The following is a 17030-nucleotide window of genomic DNA, read 5'->3' as shown; positions in this document are numbered from 1 at the left end:
CCTTAAAATAATCTTCAAGTTGGCCAAAGCGTACTTTAGTGTAAAATAAAAACTACAAAAGTCACAGAAATAAAACCGTTTTTTTAAAGAACACCCTTAAGCTTACATTTGGATTTGTCGTGCAATGGAAGGTATAAAAGCTGGAGCTTGCGTGTCTTTAGCAAATTTGTTTAAAATGTGTTGTTCTACAACACCATCAAAGACAATGAACCGCTATCTCAAACCGTTAAAAAGTTCAATAAAAAGTATTGTTAAAATTAGAACCACCCTAGCTTCTATTTAAACTAAAAGAAGAGCCTTGTAAAATACAACAACTTTGCTATACATGTTGTAAGATTAAGTAATTTAATTTTAATTGTTTCACTGGTCAATTTCCTTCTAAAACCACATAATGATTTATTTTTAGGAGGTATTGGGAGGAATTATTTTGTGAAAATCAATTTTCCCATACGAATTCCCATGTAAACTTTAAACTATGGACGCAAAAATGTAGTTTCACCCATCGAGCTACGAATTTGCACGATTGTTTTAGGACCCAAATGTAACCCAAAAAGTTGCTCGGAGCATGAATCTAATTTTTGTCCCACCCTACTGTGTATTCTCTTTGGTGGTTGTAGATAGCAATTTTCTTCAAACTTTTCTCAATAATTTGTTCAACCCAAACGAATTACAAATTTGCTTAAAGTCGCCGAAAATACATGTTTTTTTTAAATTTATTTTTAAAAAAATTCGAGTGCTCTCAGTACAAGGATACTATTTGTGAATTAACGAAAACCAATATTAAAATTTCGTCAGACAATTTCGAAAAACTTCTATTCCAGAAACTCGTGTACCTACCAATAGATGTGCGAGTTAGAAAAGAATGATGGTGCTATAATCGTTTAAACCCTCTCGCGTAAACCGTTGACCCTTAAACCCTTAACATAACGTGCCTCCCGAACAAACCAAAATTGATTGCATATATTTTTTCATGCTTCGTAGAGGAATTTTCAATCACCACAAAGTTCGAACGATAAATCACCCATTCCGGGTATCGGTAAACGACACAAAAAGTATCATCTCATTCCGCAATTGTTGTTGATCCTTTCCCCCCTTTACCTTCGTATGTGACACCTCAATGGCAATGCGCGCGCTAAACATACTTATTCAATGATCAATTATGCAAATGATTTATTTGTGCCTCGTGCAACGCGGTATGGGTGTGTCACGCCGCTAGTACTTGTGCACATGGCATGTAACGTTCAGCAGACTCGGTGGTAGGTTTTTGGTCCCAACCCGATGGAGTCGATGGCGGGCGGTCGAACCGTGGCTAGTGACTACAAATTGGCCTGCGTGTGAAATAGTGCTTGTAGATAGGAGTGTTTGTATAGGGGTACAGTCTATAATTGCGATTTGATCCCAGCTGTATGGAGCAGCGTGTCATTTCGTGACTTGCAGCGTCTGTCCAACGGTCGGCAGCGGTGACTTGATTTGGGCGCTTGATTGGCCAATGAGTGCTTATAGCACGCACATTACAACAGCTGCAAGGCGACTGATACAAATTTTGTAATTTATATGCCTTTCACAGCATTTCACTCAATCTGCATAATTTATTGGTGGAAGGAACTGGCAGTTAGACGAGAGAAAGAGGTGTTTCGCTGGGTCTACTTAACTGACAAATGATGTTTACTAGAATGTGCTGCGTGCTGTCAGCAAGAGGTCACGCACCCAAGAATGAAGCAATTTGTTTTCCTTTCAAATGGTGGTTCATTATTCATATACAAAGTACCACATTAGTGGACAGATTGGTTGACATGATTAATGCGAAAATGCACGGAAATGTTGCTTAAGCTATACTTTCATAAATTCTAATATTTTTTCTTTATTTTCCAGGTTTCACATTTGCAACGCCAGAGTCAGCATCCTTTCGAACCCTCAGAACCGCAGCATTATCCATCGGCAACGCAACGATTTCCCAAACCGTCAACCGGGAAACGTGTGAAACTGAAACCATCCGTTCTGGATGCCAGTTCTAGCGTTCCTCCCAGTGACTACAACAACTACTATTCGGCTCAACAGCCGAAATCCAAACCTAAACCCCTCGACTATCAGAAGCAGCTGCTGAACAATCACGACGGCCCCGCGGGGATACTGAAAAACAATAACAATTACAGTAGCAACGGCAGCTACTCCAAACGGCGTCCATTAATTTACGAATTAAAGCAGTATGAGTACTTCAACAACGCTACCCGAAACAGTAACACCATACAACCGACCAGCGCCAAAAACACCAACAGCGTGCTACAGCAGCACTACAGTGGCCAGAACTATAACATCAACTACAATTTGAATTTTACGAAAAATCAATACAACATACTGATATCGCCTCCAACGACAACGACAACGCCCGGCTTGGTACCTGGTGCAGTGCCATCATACGACGAAAACAATCATTTCGACAGCCACTATCAGTACCATCATCAGAACAACGGTAGAAACTACAAGAATAACAAAATCAGTGCCGACCATCATCGTTACAACAACTACAATCAGTATCTCAACCATCAGGAACAGCAGCAGCACCACTCGACCAAGTCCTTTTATCTGGACGAAAAGCCGCCATTCGGGGTGGGAGATATCACATTACCGATGGACGGTGGTGGCAAGATGCAACGGGAGGAGATTATCATCGAACACAGTCAGCTGGTTGGAGACGGAAGTGGACCAGGCGCTGTCATACTTCCGCCCGGTGGTCCTGCTGGACAGGACCCGCGCGCGGGACAGCAGCCACTATTACACGGCGGCAAAGGTGGTGGCAAGCTAACGGCCATCAACCGGTCGCATCATTTTACGCAGGTATGTACATAAGTGTACGCATCACCATCCGCTGATGGGAAGCTGCAGCAGAAGTGCCCCACATATCGTTTTTCATGTTGACTTCATTGTACTGTACTTACAATGTATGGACGGGCATATGGTTTTCTATTGACTAGCGTCAACTGACCCGTATGGGCACGAAGCGAAACAGAGCTTTGCAATATTAATGGATAATTCCCCATGTCGTCAGTAGTAGTTCGAGCTAGAGATGAAATCATCGAATAATATGTTGGATCTCTTGAATGAAAGAATTTGTTTCAGGCAATCCTAACCATACCTACTTAGCTTGACATAACTGACCTTACCTAGCTTACCTTGACCAATCCAATTGCATGATACTTGGGAGAAGCACAGCACACTCAACGTGAAACATCAATTTTATACAATCAATAACGTAGATGGCCTTGGTCACCACTATGCATGTAAATTTAGGATTAGCAGTAGCTGCTTCTGCCTAATGAACAGGTGCTTCTGACTAATGAACGTTTATCCTAACGACCCTGTATTGAAAAAATCCTGTCTTTCCACAGTGTTTTAAAATGCCGTTTTCTGCTCAAAGTTAATAGTGTCTAAACCGTTCACTTTAAAAATATAGTTTGTTTGGCGAAGTTGTTGCTTTTATGATCACACTTTTATAGAAATACAGATATATCTCTAGAGTACGTATCTTCGATAGTACACCTACCAGCATTTTTTTTTTCGTTTGAATTTGTAAAATTTGACAAAATGGGACAAATTTTATGAAAATACTATGGGTTTCATTGTAACTTCCTCATACTAGAGGATTTTGTGCATCTCAGGGTAGAACAGTTGAATTTGAGTGTTTCGTGTCCCACTCATCAGTAACTGACATCAAACTTGCTGCCAGTTAGACGATATATCCAAACTAACACCAACTTAGCGCCAGTTAGACACTAAATCCAAACAGTTCACACAACATGTGTGAACGCCCAACGAAACTGTCTGGTACCGAGTGATGTCTCGGTTAGCCAAGCACAGAGTTGGTGTCAGTCAGTTACTGACGAGTGGAAACGAAACATTCAAATTCAACTTTTCTATGTTAGGTAATGTGCCAGATTGGTTAGTCCAATTTTTTTCCGTGAAAAATAAATTTGGCATAGCCCCAGACGTTTGGCTCAAATGCCATAAGACAGAATTCGTTTCCCTATACTACTCGTCAGCAAGACCCTCTCTCCAACCCCACACTTGTTACATACCATTTTGCGAGAAAAATTTGATGAAATTTGAATTCATGTAAAGGTATGAAACGATGATTTTTTTACATCAAAGTTATAGTATTTTGATGGCGCACTTATGTTTTTTTCTCCAGAACCTTTTTTTTATTTAAGAGGCTAAAATCCCAAAACTCAAAAATTCATTGGTGTAGAAGTATTTTTCGTACCTTAACGATTAGTTGAATTAATAATATTTGTTTCTGTCTGAAACGTTCTGTCCAAAAATCGATGTTTTGAACTCTAAAAATTGTAAATTTTCTAAAACAAAAATTTATACATAAAAAGGGAATGGTTAAGGTTCGAGGAACATTAATTACGAGTTTTTCAGCAATCGTTATCACGGATAAGCTATTTTCGGAAAACGACACCTCGAGATAATCTAGTTTGAAACTTCAAGTTCTTGGTAGCCGAGGCGCGCTTCGCAGCGCTGTAATTTTCGATGTATGGCTCGGATCTCTATAAAAATTTAGGAAAATATTCTTGAAGAGTTGTACCTTCATATAAAGTAATATTCTTTTCGAGCATCTGGCACAAATGAACGGAATTATCATTAGCAGATCCCATATGTTTCTATGCTTCGCGGACTAGGTTGACATCACTGAAGTCGATCTCAAAGCTGTAGAAGTGATGTTACGGCCTTTAAAAAAAGGCTGACTGACGACACACTATTACAAGACAAAGGACATGGTTGATGGTAGAGAACAAAACAGTTGGAACGGTGTTGGTTCCGGCTGCCTTGTTCTCTATTCCAGTGACTATGAAGTATGGTACGAAGCCCGTTCATATAGCTTGAAACACTAGTGACGATAACGATGTTAGCCGGGGGGTAAAAAAGCATATTTCGAATAGAACATTCTGAGGTTGGCTTAGTTATCAAAAATTCCGTTTGGTCATCTTAAAGTTGATTCTCGCATATCTTTTAGTCAGGAATTGCAATAACCTCAGCATCCCTTATATTGTAGCTATGCATGATATCAGGATATAGTGCCTATCCTGGAAACTGTATACGAAAGACGACATTTTCAAGCAAATAATACTGTCGAAGTTGCCTAAAAAATATTTAGTTTGGTAGGCCGTCTGTACCTGCAGCTTGAAAAGTTTCATCGAAACCGGTATCGTCATCTAGTATCTGACAAAACTTCGAACAAGTATCTGGTAAAACAACTGCTGTCATGACAGAAAAAGGTCGTTAAGTGGTTTGTCGCAAACAACGTGCAGGTGATGTTCAAGGAACCTTCCCAACATACCCGAGCTGGGGTTATCGTCGAGCGAAATCCGCAGAATACTCACAAGAATACTGGAAGCCAGATTTACGCACATTCTTGTGTGACCAAGTTTTGATCAGTACACCTTTTAGAGTGGGTTGGCCATGTAGCGATAATACGTGAAAAAGACCTGCTAGAGTTATGTTCAGTAGAAAACTCGGCCGTCGATTTCTGGTTAGCCCTGTACTCAATGGCTGTATGCAATCGTAGAACATGCGCGTGCGTACAAGAAAAGTGATGGCGCAATATCAAGATACCTGGAAGTCTACAATACATTCTGTTATGATTGGGAGCAGGGGGGCAATGCGTGGTACGAGCTTAAGGAGTATCAGTATCACACTCTTTGTAAAATCTTGGCCTTTTATTTCAATAGTTTTTGTGTACTGGTGGGTGTTTTGGTGGTTACCCGATCACAAACACATAACAGAAATATTTCAAAACTATATCTCGCATTGTTACTTCTTATAAATTTCTGTTATTTTAACTACTAACGATACCTAATTTATAACACAATATGTTACAAAAATTGTGTTCTGTTATAATCTTGTTATTTGATTCTGATCAGGATACTGCAACCAAACAACTGGGAATTGTTTCAAATTTTGTTAGATGGAATAAATATCGATATTTGATAAAACTGTAAAATTCATCAAAAATAGTCTTTAGTTGAAATCGAGGGGAAAAGATTAGTTTGAATTTCGAGAATAGTTTCTACGTGGGTCGCTTCATTACAATAATGCCTTTATTTAATACATTTGAACAATTTAGAGATCACTACGACGTCAGGTTCAAGATTAACATATTCCCGAAATTTTCCGAATGCTCTTACGATGTTCGCAAGAAAAGGTTTCCGAAATGTTTATCAGATGATACTCTTGAAACATATTTTATATCTTTTCTATTTATTCAATCTAAATTATTTTGGTGGGGGATAACCCTTGGCTACGCCAAGCAGTCTTTTCGATTGATATGCCAGCATAACGGCTGACTGGGTCGCTTAGTAAAAGTATACAAAATGATACAGAGGTATGGGATACAACTCTAGGTACAAGCTCTTATGGATGACGTGAAGCGAAAGTACTTACCTTACCGTTCAGGCTAGAGCCTTGTTGTCTCTTGCTGTATGCAGAAGCCGTCTCCACTCCATTCGGTCCATTGCTGCTTGTTGCCAGCCTCGCAGTCTTCTTGTTCCTGTCTAATCAGCGTCTTGTACATCATCAACTTCGTGCGGCGGCGAATTTTGTTCGACCGGAGCGTCCTCCGGAGTCCAAAGTAGGCACGATTTCCCACCAAGATCCGTCTCTGAATTTCTCTGGTGGTATCATTGTCGGCGGTTACCTGTGAGCCCAAATACACGAATTCGTCACCCATCTCGATTTCGTCACCGTCAATCGGAACTCGGGATGGGAGGTCCACATTGTCGTCTCTAGAACCTCTTCCTCTCATGTATTTTGTCTTCGAAACGTTGATGGCAAGTCCAATCCTGCAGGCTTCAGCCCTCAGTCGGATGTACGTTTCCGACCTTGAATTGCAAGTCACCTCAAAGCTCCGTGCCATTATGTCAATGTCGTCGGCAAAGCCAAGAAGCTGGACGGACTTCCTGAAGATCGTGCCACTCGTGTCTATCCCCGCTCTCCTTATTACACCTTCTAACGCAATGTTGAACAGCAGGCATGATAGATCATCACCTTGTCGTAACCCTCTTCGAGATTCAAAGGGACTCGAGAGTGTCCCTGATACTCGAACTACCCACATCACCCGATCCATCGCCGCTTTGACTAATCGTATTAGCTTATCCGGAAAACCGTACTCGTGCATTATCTACCGTAGCTGATCTCGATCGATTGTGTCATATGCCGATTTGAAATCGATGAACAAATGATGCGTGAGCACGTTGTATTCGCGGCACTTCTGCAGAACCTGCCGAATCGCGAATATTTGGCCCGTCGTGGCGCGGGAACCCACGAATTCCGCTTCCTAGTGCCCCACGAACTCCCTTGCAAATCAATCAACGGTAACGAATTTGGGAGAGGGCCTTGTAGGCGGCGCTAAGTAGTGTGATCGCGCCGTAGTTGCAGCAATCCAACTTGTCACCCTTTTTTGTAGATTGGGCAAACGACACCCTCCATCCACTCCTCCAGAAGAGTCTCCTCCTCCCAAATTTTGGCGATTACCCAGTGCAGCGCTCTAGCCAGTGTTTCACCACCGTATTTTAATAACTCGCTGGGTATTTGATCTACACCGGCAGCTTTGTTGTTTTTCAGCCGACCGATCTCCTCCTTGACTTCTTGGAGATCAGGGGTCGGCAGCCTATCGTCTTCTACGCGTGCTCCAAGATCCGTTGCCATAACGCCTTCGTCTTCTGCTGCTTCACCGTTGAGATGTTCGTCATATTATTGCTTCCACCTCTCAATCACCTCACACTCGTTCGTAAGAAGGTTGCCGTCTAAGTCCCTACACATATCGGCTTGCGGAGCGTAGCCTTTGCGCAAACTGTTCAACTAGAACTTTCATGTGTCGTTTACGCGGTACAGTTGTTCCATCGCTTCGCGATCTCGTTCCTCCTGTTGGCGCCTCTTTCCCTGGAAGACCGAGGCTTGCCTGTTCCGTGCTTGTTTGTATCGCTCCTCATTCTTTCTCGTTCCGTGCTGCATTCTTCTCCTCTATTAACTGCTTTCATTCGTCATCGAACCAGTCGTTTCCTCGATTCGGAATCGCTGTACCTAGTGCCGCTATAGCAGTACTTCCTATGGCGGAACGGATCTCCCTCCGGCCGTCTTCAAGAGTAGCTGCGCCCAGCTGTTTTTCCGTGGGTAGTGCTGCTTCCAGCCGCTGTGCGTAGTCTTGGGCAACCCCGGCGTCCCGAAGCTGCGCGATGTTGGGCCTTGGCGTCCGACTACGATGAGTGTTGTACACCGTCGAGAGTTTTGAGCGCATACATACTGCAACTAGGTAATGGTCCGAATCTATATTCGCACTGCGGCACCATGGGCCACGAATCGATTTTTTTGGTCGAAAATCCAGAACTTATAAACCGTTAGTACTAGACTTTCAGTGTCTTTGGAACAAATTCTCTACAATAAGTGCTCTTCACTTTAGGGAAAACAAAGTTGGGGTGGCCCTCTCGATTTTTGAAATAAAAAAATTATCTCCTGAATGAAAAAAGATAGGTGAATATGATCTTCCAAAGAAATGTAGAGAAATCAATTTTGAGTAACTTTGCTGAAGACGTCGAAACTCTATCTTCAACGGTTTTTATTTTACAGCGATTTCCCCTGTTCCGTTTAGGGTGGCTCTTAAAAATTCAGTTTTTTATTATAACTTCTTTGAAGTTGATTTCTCGTAAATGTCGACTTCAGACAAAAGTTTGCTCCTACAAATGCGCACATTTTTTCTTCAGAGGCCAACTCATTAACTTTTATATAAACAGAGTTATTGACGATTTTATACTCAAAATTCGACATTTTCTAAGCTAAATAACTCCGAAGGTGGCAAAAAGTGGCAATCAATGTTATTACCATATGATAGTACTTTAAAAACACTACAAAATAAGGGGTACATGGTTTGTCTCCTAGCGACTGTTCATGTGAAATGTTTGCTTATAAATTACCTCTGTTCCATGAGCCCAAAATCGATTTTTTGTTGAAAATCCAGTTCTTATATCCCGTAAGTGCTAGACATTCAGAGTCTTCAAAAGAATTTCTTCACAATAAGTGCGCTTCATTTCGGTGTAAAAAACAGGGTGGTTTTCTTGCTTTTTGGAATGAAAATAATTTCTCCTGAATAATAACAATAGAAGTATAAAGACCTACTGAAAATTAAAAAATAATCATGTTTGAGTAACTTTGTTGACAATTCCTTAAATATCGTCAGAGGCATTTATTTTACGGCATTTTTCATTATTTGGTTTGGCTTGACCTTTAAAAAAATAGTGTTTCAATAAAATACTTTTGAAGTAAATTTTCCAAAAAATTTGAAATTTCGTTCTGATAAGTGCCTATTTTTTCTTTGGAAACCAACTTATTAGTTTAAAAAACTAACATGGGATCATCCATAAATGACGTAGCATTATATGGGGGAGGGGGAGTATTGTATTTTGTGATGATGTGTGACGACAGAGGGATAGGGGGTCATGTCGTGCTGCGTAGCTTTTTTAAAGGGGACTAACTAACAACGTTTTTCATTTTTTTTATATTTTTCGTGGACAAGGGGGGGGGGTAGAATTACCGTCAAGCTACGTAATTACCAGGGGGAGGGGGGTGTTAAAAATCACTAAAAAAATGCTACGTCATTTATGGATCGTCCCTATAATAATTTTCTCAGTGGTAAATTTTTTTCTGCGCGTTTCAACAATTTCTACTCTGATAAATTAAAGTACCTTTTAATGCATAGAAAACTGCCCATTTTGAATAAAAGTGGAATAACCCACTTAATGGGTAAAGAGCTTGTACGTCAACCTGGTTACGTTTTATCTATTGTTTTTTGTGGAAAACTTACAACGAAATACGTAAAAAATACCCATTAATAAAAATCGTCCCAGAATGAAAAATACTGAAAATTTATATTATACAACACCAGTTTTACATTATTTTCCTCGGTGAAAAGTTCAAGAATCCTGATAGAATCTCTATCCTAAAAGCCTAAAATCAACATAAAAACTGTTACTTGACAGAATCCCTGAATCTTCCAGAGCAGTCGAAATTGTTGAATTATCGCATATTTGCACCATCCTTAGTAGTATAAACTTCCGTTTTTAATATGTAGGTTATCTCGCTTGAAGTAATTCATAAAGGACCCATTATTAGCATCAATTAATCCATCGACATAACCTCATCGAGTTATTATGAAATGGATAATGGATTGATATCATTGATAAAGTTTTTTTGCCGCGTATTTTTCCATATTAACTCCGAAGTAGGAGGCTGCCAATCTATCCGTTTGATAATAGTAAAAATACTAATAATGAGAGCTGAACAGCTTGTCCCCCAACGTTCACGTGGATTTTTTTTGTTAATTTCCAAAGACAAAAAATTGTATGTTGGGAAACTATTAGAGCAAATTACAGTGAGCTGAAACAGAGAAGATAATATAATTAATAAAAGACAAATAAATCATTAATGCTAAACAAAGGGTGCTTCCGTTACGGTAAATCTGAGCCAGGGCCGGCGGAAAGCGTGGGTAGTATGGGTAGTACTACCCACTCGAAAATAACCGAGTGGGTAATTACCCACTCGAAATTTTGAACCATTTCAAAAAATTTAGATGTGCAACGCAAGTATCTCGCACTACACCCATTTGAAAACATCGATGTACCACAATTCCAATTGCATAAACGAACGTGACTTAATGTGAATATAATGTAAGAGTATGCATTGCAAAAAGGGAAAAAAATCATTACTAAAGGACCCCTCATCCTATGCTTTCTACCACTCGGGCGTAAAATGTTTCGCCGCCCCTGACCTGAGCTTTCAATATATTGTAATACGTTGATAATAATTTCTTTTTTGTCATGCGAATAAAACGAATGCCATGCAAATACTCCAAACATTCTTTTTATAAACCGTTGTCCGAAAACCACATGTTTTATGTACAATTTCACTCCACGAAACAAGTTTAGAATAACATGTTTCGAGAGTACCATTACATTTGATTTGCATCGGAGATCCGGATATGTGTATATAAGAACGGCAACTATGATTAATATATATTTTAAGTGCGAATTTAGATGAATTCCGCATACATTCTCTATAACAGAGGGAGTTTACAAGCAAACATTTCACATGAACAGTCGCTAGGAGACAAACCATGTACCCCTTATTTTGTAGTGTTTTTGAAGTACTATCAGTTGGTCGTAACATTGATTGCCACTTTTTGCCACCTTCGGAGTTATTTAGCTTAGAAAATGTCGAATTTTGAGCATAAAATCGTCAATAACTCTGTTTATATAAAAGTTAATGAGTTGGTCTCTGAAGAAGAAATGTGCGCATTTGTAAGAGCTAACTTTTGTCTGAAGTCGACATTTACGAGAAATCAACTTCAAAGAAGTTATAATTAAAAAACTGAATTTTAAGGAGCCACCCTAAACGGAACACGGGAAATCGCTGTAAAATAAAAACCGTTGAAGATAGAGTTTCGACGTCTTCAGCAAAGTTACTCAAAATTAATTTCTCTACATTTCTTTGGAAGGTCATATTCTCCTATCTTTTTTCATTCAGGAGATAATTTTTTTATTTTAAAAATCGAGAGGGCCACCCCAATTTTGTTTTCCCTAAAATGAAGAATACTTATTGTAGAGAATTTGTTCCAAAGACACTGAAATTCTAGTACTAACGGTTTATAAGTTCTGGATTTTCGACCAAAAAAATCGATTTGTGGCCCATGGTGTGCGGTAGGTACGGACGTTGGTGATATCAGAGAGGATTCGCCCGTCGATTAGAACGTGATCGATTTGGGTTTCGGTGCGTTGGTCAGGTGATCTTCAGGTAGCTTTGTGGATATCTTTGCAGGGGAACTTCGTACTACCATGCCACGGGAGGCTGCGAAGTTCACGCATCGTTGGCCGTTGTCATTCAATACGGTATGCAAGCTATTTGGCCCGATTACCGGTCTAAACATTACCTCCTGTCCTACCTGAGCGTTCATATCACCGATAACGATTTTCACGTCCCGTTGCGAACAGTCTTCGTACACCTCCTCCAGCTTCGCATAGAACGCTTCCTTCTCGTCGTCGGGTCTCCCATCGTGTGGGCAGTGTAGGTTGATGATGCTGTAGTTGAAGAAACGGCCTTTGATCCCCAATTTACACATCCTTGCGTTGATCGGAGTCCATCCAATCACGCGTTGACGCATCCTACCCAGCACTACAAATCTGGTTCCCAGCTCGTTGGTGGTGCCACAGCTCTGGTAGAAAGTAGCCGCCCGATGCCCGCTTTTCCATACCTTTTGTACTGTCAAGCAAAGTTCCTGCAGTGTTACAGAGTTAGGTGGTTGGAGTTCGTCGTAGACTATCCTGTCGAAAAGAGTGACCTGCAGTTCCATGTACCGAGTTTCCAATCGTAGTCCTTATTTCGTCGCGTAGGTCTTTGCCGACTGTTCCGATTCGTATTTTCTTCTGCATTGTTCGTAACGGTTAGTTTTCCAGGGCGGCTTGTTGAGCCTTCCCCAACCCCCCGGAGGACCATCGTGTCAGCTCTGTTTAGAGTCCCACGCTGACACGAGGACGATACATCAGCCGCCCCTAACATGGAGAACGGACGCTGTTTTGAGCCGCCCCTAAAATGGGGAACAGACGCTCGGATGGACTCACCCTCCGAAAAGAGGAGCCCCCCTTCCCTATCAGCATACTACCATGGTCCCACCGGGGATGGTTACCCAATCTTTCCTGTGGTTACTCGTACTGTTACTGGACAAGAGACTAAGGGTCGCTGTGGCGAACCACAGGGTCTCTATTATGCATTACCCAACCGTGTGAAGCGAAAGTGTTGAAAATTTTATTTTGAATTTTATTTTATTTTACTCCAAAATCTTCTGTGATGATCGCAGATGTATTGTGACTTAAATGTTTCTTCTTAGTAACTTCTCTCTATGTTTCGACATATTAAAATCGAACACATTGCAGATTTTGTTTAATTTGATAATTTTTAATTTGTAATTTTATTGAGCACGATAACCTGTTAGTACAGACTTTGAATCAGGTCAAGGAATTAGATTATTAGATTATTTTGACCATACGAAGTTCGATGGTTGGAGATCCATATCTTAGTGGGGTTACGAAGAGTGCGGAGAGCCACATACAAACTAATATTGGGCGAAACAACTAGATTCGATGTCGATTTGCGACAGCAAGTCGAATATTAAAATTCTCTGCAGAAAGATGCTCCGGATCTCCAAACTCTGCAAATCAAGCAACATAGGGTAAACAGGTCTAATACGCCTCCCAAGCCAAAATAACTATATTTCAACGTTGGACAATGTGATCACCGCATGAATTACTCTAATTTATTGCTATATTAGTTAGAAATTAGTTCCTGCTTCATTTTTTTTATTAAAAACTACCTAGAACAAGTATTATTTCACATTGTTTAATATACAAAATTTCCTAAATAGTTGCTTTTCAGTTGTGCTAACAATGCAATGTGGGGCGTTTTGCCGCTGATGACCTCTTGTGAAAACATACACAAGTCTACTAACACATAGTTTGAAACCATTCTAAAAACTAAGGTAAGAACTTCAATATTCTAATAAGCTACTCGAAATAGCTTTACCAAATCTGACTCTTTTTAATTGGTTGAAATGCTTATAGAAATATAGCGGGAAACTACATCGAAATGGCACTTTTGAAACTTTTGTGCATATCGTTGTTTTGCAGCATAATAAAAATTCCAAACTAACCTAGAACATTGATTTCATGAAATGCTACTGTTATCAGGCATGCTTTCCAGACAATTCGGGAGGGCTGGAAATAAAATTGGGGCATTTTGTCCGGGTGCACAGTGGCACGACTTAGAATAAAAGGTGTACTAAAGTCCAAACTTTGCCGTATCGATAGGATAAATAGGACGATTTTGTGTAATTTTGGTATGCTGAATTCGTTTTTGATATTGAAATATTTCAAAAATAAACGTTTACTATTCATTAGGGTGTCTCAAAATATATTTTTTTCGAAATCGTTCTTAAAATTTGTGTATATTAATTTTCGTTTGCTAAATCGTTTTTGATATTAACACATGTAAAAAAAATCATTATACGTTAGGTTGGTTCAAAAAAATATTTTGTTGTGAAGGTTCAAAATTTTTTAAAGAAGTTTTTGTGCGCTGAATTTCTATTTTAATTATAAAAATAGAAATTAACTTTACTACTTATTAAAGTGGCTCAAAATTGTGTATTTTGTCTTTTATAATGATTTTTTTTTCAATAGTAATTCTGGAATTTATTGTCCCTATTGAAACGAATTGATTGACACCTCATTGTGGGGCTACAGAAATGACTATTTTGTTTTTACGGATCAAATAAAATGTGTTCGACTAATTTTGGAACATTTAATTCATTAGTGGGTTACTTGATATGAAAGCTACATTTTTTCATTTTTAAAACAAACATTTTGAGCGTCTTAGTGGAATGTTTAATTTCATTCACAAATCAACAAGATGGTCTAGGAATTTTTTTTTCGCAAGTGTGTTTTAAGTTACTTAGATTGCCTATTTCATATCTTAAATGAAAATATATCCAAATCCCTTTTTTAGTGTTTATGGTATATTTAAAAATGCTCTTATTTTATTTGGACAATATCGCATACCCTTAAGCTACACACTCAACTCAGTTCGGTAATTTCCGCACAGCTGAACAGTCAGTAAAAATTTTCGACTGATAGCTCAGTAAAGTGGATTTGATTTGCTGATTTTCAGTGATACATTTTCCGAATTTCAGCAAAACAAACGTCCTTTCTACTGAGATCTCGGTAAACGCTTTGTTAGCTGAGTGCTCGGCTGTGTAAAACTCGGTAAAAGTTGCGAAAAAAAGCTGGGGTTCGGTAGAACCACACACCTAGAAAAAATAGTGTAAATTTACGTCTCCTGACCATGACATATACGAGCATCAAAAATGACTTAGTTTTACGTTTGATTTTAATTTTACATGACGTTTAATTTCGTAAATCGTGTAATTTTACTTCTCATACAGCGTTTGTTCTGAATGGTAGGAAGTGTCATTTTATGTCATTGCGCATGTAAAGTATATGTTTCATGTAAAATTAAACGGAACACGGTAATATTCCGTCATTTCGTAAATTACGGTTTGTTGAATTGTGTCATGTTTACAATTACGTCAACGATAAAATTCAGATTTTTTTGGTGTGCAAATTAAGTGTGCATATCATTGCTTTACAAATTCGGATCAACATAGTCTCACCAAATGAGTAGAGCTCAACTGTGTTCACTCTATTTGACAGTTATTGCGCAAGTTAGCAAGAAATAGTTCCAGAAACATTTTAAAATCTATTCCAGATGGTTGAAAACTGATTTTCAAACATTTTTAATACCTCCACCATCTAAAAAACATACTTCCCACTTGGTTCCTTTCCTCTTGAGAACTAGTAAAACCCTTGTAGATCATGCTCTCAATTCTATTTTAAAGTTGTGCATGTATTCGTGTCATTATTCTAGCTATAAAGTGATTATTTAAATTCAATATCAGTAATAACCATGCGCCTCCATTCACAGTTTTTTTTTTAATTTTGACTGTTTATCGCAAGTTTTCGCAAAACTAGTGTACTCATTTTAAAGAGAAAATTAAAAGCTTTCGAATGAGTATAGTGTGATCACGGGCATTCACGGGCGTCGTTGTTGTTATCGCGTTAGAAGTTCTAATTCAATAAAAATCATGACAAAGAGTCTAGACACTAACTAAAACAAATAGTGACTTATTTTTGGCGATTTTACGATGTAATTTTATCACACGGATAATCCATTTCTTTGAAAAACGAAAATAACCGGATGTAGTTCCTATGGACAAATTATGCAAAAACACTTGAATTATGCCCTTCAAAAAGCTGCCAAAAATTTTACGTTCAAATCACATAAAATCTCGCAAAAATGTCTCCGATGACTCAGCTGGTAGGAGAAAAATACTAGCGAGAATATCGCATAACATTCATATATGGACTTAAGTCCGGGCTCGTCCCACTGTGGGGTGGGGCGTATTATACCCTCTTCCCCTACATCTATCTGCATATGACGGTAATCTAACGGGATCTTTGAACGGCATGATATGGGGACCACACTTGTACAGCGTACTCCAGAACACTTCTAATCAAAGCACAGTAAAGAGACTTTAATGCGTAGAAATCGTCGAAGTCTGCAGAATTCCGTTTAAAAAACCTAACATCCCAAAAGTTTTGGCGGTTGTCACACTTACATGCCCATAAAAACTTAACTTACAATCAAAGAGTACTCCCAGGTCACGAATAGAATCGACTCGTTCTAGAACTCGTCCTTTTAGGCGATATTTATAGCCGCATAGCGCTCGCAAGCTTCCGAAACTGATTACATTGTGAAACTGATTACATTGCATTGCATTGCGTCAGAAAGATGGGACTACAACCAATAAGTCAGCCAAGCTGCAATTCTAAGCCATTGTAGTTTCCGAATTGCGATGTAATGAGGTAATTTGTCAAAAACCTTACCAAACAACTTCCAATAATCTTTTATCACACAACTTCCAACGATTGATCCGAAATATATGAATTGTGCTAAATACTTGTATAAAAGCGCCCTACACATTTAATTTTAATTCGATACATACGATAAATGCAGGATGGTGAATTAAATTTGTGGCAATAATTTTGTGTTCGTACTGTATCTATTTAACAGAACATTGAAATAGACACCCATCTCACTAAGTAAAGATACCGCAGTTAGCCGTGTGTGAAATAAAAAACCACACGTATTATGCAGCGCTATAAAATACTATCGGTAAAACTATTTGAAAAGATAAAAGTGTCCATGTGGTCCCACTGACACTGTTCACTATTATGGCTGGTACAAAATTTAAGACGGGCTGCAATTTATTACAAACATAAACCCTTTCAGGCTACCTAATCTGCATAAGCAAAAAGCATCCAATAACTTACTTAATCGAGATGCGGCTATACTGAACAGCGTCGACTGGCTTCGCAGAG

General features: G+C 39.1%; 1 protein-coding gene across 1 annotated transcript in view; it reads left to right on the top strand.

Annotated features, from left to right (window-relative positions):
- Positions 1-1872: 1872 nt before the first annotated feature.
- LOC131694875 (uncharacterized) overlaps positions 1873-17030 on the top strand; it is a gene marked incomplete at both ends in the record, with an annotated part of 33024 nt that continues 17866 nt past the window's right edge. Inside the window, one exon of the mRNA XM_058983394.1 lies at positions 1873-2835. Within this exon, the coding sequence (XP_058839377.1) occupies positions 1873-2835 (963 nt within the window). The remainder of the gene's footprint in view (positions 2836-17030) is intronic.

Source organism: Topomyia yanbarensis, unplaced genomic scaffold, assembly GCF_030247195.1.
Source record: "Topomyia yanbarensis strain Yona2022 unplaced genomic scaffold, ASM3024719v1 HiC_scaffold_179, whole genome shotgun sequence".
Classification (NCBI taxonomy): domain Eukaryota; kingdom Metazoa; phylum Arthropoda; class Insecta; order Diptera; family Culicidae; genus Topomyia; species Topomyia yanbarensis.
Note: the sequence above shows the minus strand (reverse complement) of the source record. Positions and strands in the feature narration are given on the sequence as shown.